Genomic DNA, 6,372 nt, shown 5'->3' with positions numbered 1-6,372 from the left:
AAAAAAAAAAAAAAAAAAAAAAAGGAAATCAGCTTACTTGGTACAAAGAACCCATCGTAGCACTGGTTGGAGGAATTACGTTATTGACAAAGAAAAAAAGAGCATCTTCAGGTCGCAAATGGATCCTCTTGCGAATCAAGAAGTAGAACTGGCCAACAGTAAGATCTGTAGGAACCAGATACTTCTTCTTGTCAAGGTCTCCCACTCTGGCCTTCGGTGCTTTTTCAACAATCACCTGAATAATAAATAAATAAATGTATGTTGTAATATTGGGGATATAGTTTAAATGGATTCCAGTAGATGACTTAAATATTTTAACGATGTCGGATGAGAGGCAATATCAACTATATCAAGCATAATTTGAACTCGCGACGTAGAAGGATTAAACCAAAAATATGAACATCAAGACTTTTCTACCACTCCACTTACCTTCAATGTTACACTATGAAATTAGATAATTGCTAGAGAAGTCGAAAATATTTACATAAAATTTTTTATCATTAGCAATATCACTAAGATGTATATTTTGATTAGGTTGCGCTAAATTCCTGATTCCTGGAAATAATCAGTTAATTCTTCCAGATGAAAAAATATATTTTTCCTTTCCATCTGACAAAACCAAAATATGTGCAAGGTTGTCAGTCATCAGCTTTAATGACATGAAAACAAACTTGATAAGAAATTTAACAATCGTTTGCCGAAAATAAATTATCTAGGAAGCAGATATTGTTTGGTATGTATGTCAGAGGTTCTTATCATTCATTCACACACAGAGAGGCATGGCTGTGTTGATAAGATACTTGCTTCCTAATCATGTGGTTTCAGGTTCAGACCCACTACATGGCACCTTAGGTAAGCGTCGTCTATAGCCCAGAGTTAAAGCCTAGAGTAGATTTGGCACACGAAATTGAACCAAGCCCGTCATATATATAAATATATATATATATATATATATATACGTGGGGGGGTTGCCAGTAAACCCCTCTCCCACTATAGCTTGATAAGTGCTGGTTTGTTTACATCCTTGTAATTCAGCAATTCGACAAAAGGGACTGACAGAATAAATGCCAGGCTTAAATAGTAAGTACTGGGGTCGATTTGTTCGACTAAATTCTACGCGACAGTGCCCAAGCATGACCGCACTCTAACGAATGAAACAAGATATATACAAATATAATTCAACAATTATTAAATGGAGTAGCAACAGACTGATGCCATGAGATTTTATAATGAATAAATTAATCTTATAAAAACTGGCAGCAGTAAATGAGCCACGTAAATTGATGTATAATAATAATAATAATAAAACCTATGAGGTGACACACTTCCAAAAATGCAATCAATAAAATAGCACGGTTTAGTTTCACTGATAGAATAAAAACATCTAGAATTATGTATTTTTATAAAACTAGAATGACAGAAGAATCATGAAAGAGGAGGAGGCGAGAAGTGTGAGGTAAAAGAGAGTGAGGAGGGAGAGAGTGAATGAGAGAGAGGGGGAGTATTTCGTCATATCTTAGAATAAACAGATTCATAAATCTTGGCTACTCGGGTCGAATGAACGAAGTAAATAATTCAAATTCGGTCATAAACTAGGAATTGGATGAGAATAATAATAAAATAAATAAATAAATCTAAAGACAAATTTACTGAAGGGAATTATTCCAACAAGTAATTTAGAATTAACGTTGTTATTGTTAACAAAACAAAAGCCACTTCCTTATGTCGTAATTCTAGGATGTGTTTATTATTTAAAAGAAAACTGGCCATAAAATAAAATGGTCAGAGACTGAGCAGTACCAAACCCACCTTGGCTAAAATAAAAAAAAAACACTATAGGTTAAAAAAAAAGAAAAAACGCTATATTAATCATAATTGCGAGGAACAAAGAAGTCCATCGCTTTTTTTTCCTTTCTCTAATTTTCTTACGTGGTTACATATTGAGGTAAAACACCACAACTCAATTATATTTTAAATTAAATTAATTTACACTTGTTCTACAAATAAAAGAAACATTAATGTATATAATTTCCTTTTTTAACAAAATGAAAAAAAAGGGGGGGGGGAACCTGTCATGTAATTTATTTGCTCAACAAGGAAGACCGTGATTAATATTTTTAAAAAATAGGGTATGGTTATATAAAATCAATGATAAACATATTTATTAACACTGACGAGTTCAAATGGTGATAGTTATAGAGACCAGAAATTTACTTAGGTGTGTGCGTAGTTAAGTACAGTTGCAATAGACAGATTGTCAATATGAGAGAAAGAAAGAGACAGACGGATGAGAGAGAGGGTGGGAGAGATTTAAAAGAAAAAGAAAAAAACACTCATATACAAGAAAACTAGCAATCTAAGTAATATAATGCAGACATTTTAATCTACTTAGAAATCAAATCTGTTTCTGGGGAAAATCAAAGCAGTTTCAAATAGATGTTAATTACAATTTCAGACGAAAACACTTTAACCTTGGCCTTATTTATTATTATTATTTTCTACATTCTGTTTAAAGGACACGAGTGATAGATAATATAATAAACAAGTTTGCCTGCTGATAGAAATTATTACGCAGCATCTCTTCCCCAAATTAATGCCATTTTATAATTTTTTTTGTACATAAAATATCTCTAAGTATGTGAGAGTTTACAGACACATCATAAAATTTCTAATAGCGCGCGCAATGATAGCGTCTAGTGGTATCCTTTGGAAAAAATGAAATCAATTTCACCATTTTTAATACCAACCACTTGAGAGAATCATCTATATCGAATGAAAGAATATAAACTATGTTAGAAGATATAATGCACAAAAGCTAAAAACTCGGAGTAATGACAGAATGAACTAACATATTCATGTATATGTGTGTGTGTACACACACATGTGTGTATACACACAGACATAAATATATATGTATGTATGTATGTATATGTATATCACGCATTAGATTGATGTCTAAACAGTAGTAGGAATTGATTGATAGACAATTTGAATAACTGGAAGCATAAAGCTCCTCCAAAATTATTTCATTTGTCAAAAGATTCTTAATCAGGAAAAGTAAAATAAATGAAAGACGATTTAAAACAACAGATATGTTTGTTGTGAGTGTGTATTTTCACACACACACACACAAAGCTGCCGATTCACTCAGTCATCACTCAGAGGTTTTTCAATTCATACGATCTTCCAGGCAACAATAAAAATTATCCAAAGGATTATCAGATCCCTGTAACACACAGGTAGAGACGACACCTTTTTGGTTTAACTACCTGAACTGACTCCCCCATATCGGATTTAAAATATATTAGCTTATTATGGAAACAAAAAAGCAATGTAATGTCATTTTCCACGACGAGTATCATATCATTTATTCAATGAAATGAATCATCAGCTCGTTGTAAACTGAGTATTCCGTACACACCTCGCACCAATCCTGGCTCAACCGATTGACTACCACCAAGTTTTCACCAACTTAGTTTCATATACGAGGTCTTGGGTCGACCTGAGGGTAAATTAAAAATAAAATAAAATGACATTTCCCCAAGATGCTACAGTGAGACCGAACCAGGAATCCCGTGATAGCAAAGTGAATATCTTTAAGTACTCGGCTTTGTCGCATAAGCATAGGTAGATATAGGTAGACAAGTAGCTGAGTATTCCGGAGACAGAATTTACACAAGATGTAAAATCAGAGCTGGACATTTGAATGAAGAGCTTACAGTCCATTCTCGACTCTCTGCCACCATTTTTTCTGTTTTCGTTCTACCCATTTCCCCAATCAAAGCTGGAGTCGACTGAAAGCTTTGATTAAATAAATTGCCAAACTAAATATGCAGGTATGTGATTATATACCTATACATATAACTATATGTATAAATATACATACATGCATTTACACACATACGCATACTTCTAATTTAATTATGTCATAGATAAGTGATTTATATATATATATATATATATATATATATATACACACACACAAAAAAAAATTGTATTATTAATTAAACGTTACAGCCAAATGATACACACACACATACATATGTGTGTGTGTGTGTATCCATTGAAACTGGACAAACTAACCCAAATCTTAGCTTTACTGTCGTTGTGTTAATAATATTTCAATTAGTGGACATTTTAAAATGAAAAATGCTTTTTTAAAAAATATTTTTAACACAAAAAAAAAATGTAGAAATCCTGCCTGAGTGTATTTTCCCACAAAACCAGCCATTACAATAGCATGAGAGGAAGAAGATATATTTATATATATTAAAGTTAATTTATAAATAAATTAGAAGGCCGTTTTGTCTTCCTTCCATCTTGGTTATTATATAAATGCTTTAAAATATTTAAGAGTCATTGACGATACCAGGAAGCCTGCCTCTAGGCGATCACTCCAGTTGTTAAAAATAATAGCCAAGTCACACTCATAATACAATGACTTTATAAAAAAGAGACAGGAAGGACAAATCAAATAATATAACACGTTAAGTAATTAACTAATTACGTCAAATAATGTAATTAGGCATTATACACGTAAGGAAAAAAACCTAATAATACAAGATATCCACGGTTTAAATGAATGTCTGATTACAAAGTTCTTCGTATACAGTTAGCATCGAAGGAGGGGGGAGACGACTAACAACAACGTTTAAAGCACAATAAAGGAGGAAAAAAAATAACAACAACTTTAAACAAATTAAATATTCATTTCTACTTACAGGAACCCGATCGGGATATTTTTTCCTAATTTTTTCTCCCTCCGCTCGCCGTTTCTCGAACGGATGCTCTTCTTTATATTGCCACTTCATTTAAGACATTCACTAGAAAACACGACAGACTATCAACAAGATGGCTATCCAATAATGAAGCTTCTTCGCTCTATTCGCTCCTGTTATCAAGAGGCTGTAAACATTGTATTCATACGCCAAAACAAAGAACGCCTGCACTCTGTCCCCTTCACCGCCTCTACCGCCCCTTGCTTTTCTTTTTCTGCATCAACAACAATATAAAAAGAATATGATATATAATAATAAATACATAATATATAGTAACATTAACAAAATACAATAATAATCATAATAGTAATAATAATAATAATAATAATAATACACTACATGGTAAAAACAAAATTTAATACAATAATTACAATAAATATAATAATATAATATATATAATAGTATATATCGATAGCAATAAAATATGATAATAAAATAATATATGATAATAACAACAAAATCAAATAATGATATAATGTATGTTAATAATTATGAGCAATATAGTCTCGGTAAAGCACTGTATTATGAATGTTGATATTATTGTTTTTGTAGTTCTTGTCGATTTGTTTTAGGGTTTATGCTTGTTTCTTTTAATTTCAATGTTAGACCATATTCATCTAGTTTAATTATTAATATCTACTTTCGTGTTTTTATTTACATTTTACGCGCACACACACTCACACATACACACACGCATACATATAATTATACATACATTACGCGCGCGCGCACACAGACACACTCACACATACACACACACATATATATAAATATATATGTATATATCAGCAGTTTAATTATATAATGCAAATAGCTCACACATTTTATATATTTAATATATTCGCACGCATATGTGTGTTTATTTATTTCATAAATATTTACATACGTATGAACATACATATGTGGATAGATAGATAGATAGATAGATAGATGGGAGGGTGTTTTATTTCAATGAGTTCAAGCAAGATAAATGCAACATAGTAAGAGAGAGGGAGGCAGACAGAAAGACAGACTTACAAAGAGAGAGAGAGAGAGAGTTAAGGTAAAGAGAGAACAAGGGAGGGAATGAGAACGAGGGAGAGGACGAGAAGAAATAGTACGTCATTGAATGTTTCTAACAACAACTGAAAAACTAAAGTAGTCCCAAAGTCATATGACAATGAGTGTCATGAATATTTATATCTTGTAATTATAATTACACCATACAGACTGGCTGACCAGATTAGTTGCTGTTCAGCCCGAGGTCAATTGTAATTGAGCAATCCAGATACGTATGATCACAGACATTCCAGCAGTGACCATCCCATCTTTATTGTTCTTACGGTGGACTTTGTCCATTATCTATATTGTTTTTTTTCCGTTTTGTTTTTATAAATATTGTTTGTTGTGTGATTTAATAAATTTTGATTGTTATTTTTACTAGGTCGACTTAGGAAGTAAACGTTGGCTCATCCCCAGATTAGTAATAGCATACATACAAAGATTATGTGTTTCAATGACTGTGTTTACGTACACATACGGACTGCCACACATATATACATTTATTTAGATATATCAATATACGCTATATAATAAGTGTGTGTGTGTAAACATA

At 31.9% G+C, this 6,372-nt stretch overlaps 2 protein-coding genes across 2 annotated transcripts in view; one reads left to right on the top strand and one right to left on the bottom strand.

Moving 5' to 3' along the window:
- The window catches only part of LOC106873160 (gamma-aminobutyric acid receptor-associated protein), a 5,685-nt gene extending 774 nt beyond the window's left edge, over positions 1 to 4,911 (bottom strand). The window contains exons 1-2 of the mRNA XM_014920391.2: positions 4,722 to 4,911; positions 38 to 235 (exon numbers count right to left, since the gene is read on the bottom strand). Coding sequence (XP_014775877.1) covers positions 38 to 235; positions 4,722 to 4,811 — 288 coding nt within the window. The 5' untranslated portion in view covers positions 4,812 to 4,911. The remainder of the gene's footprint in view (positions 1 to 37; positions 236 to 4,721) is intronic.
- The window catches only part of LOC106867811 (synergin gamma), a 269,410-nt gene that overhangs the window by 44,688 nt on the left and 218,350 nt on the right, over positions 1 to 6,372 (top strand). The window lies entirely within an intron of this gene.

This window comes from Octopus bimaculoides, chromosome 16, assembly GCF_001194135.2.
Source record: "Octopus bimaculoides isolate UCB-OBI-ISO-001 chromosome 16, ASM119413v2, whole genome shotgun sequence".
In the NCBI taxonomy this organism is placed as follows: domain Eukaryota; kingdom Metazoa; phylum Mollusca; class Cephalopoda; order Octopoda; family Octopodidae; genus Octopus; species Octopus bimaculoides.
The sequence above is the reverse complement of the archived record's forward strand: the minus strand, read 5'-3'. Positions and strand labels throughout refer to the sequence as shown.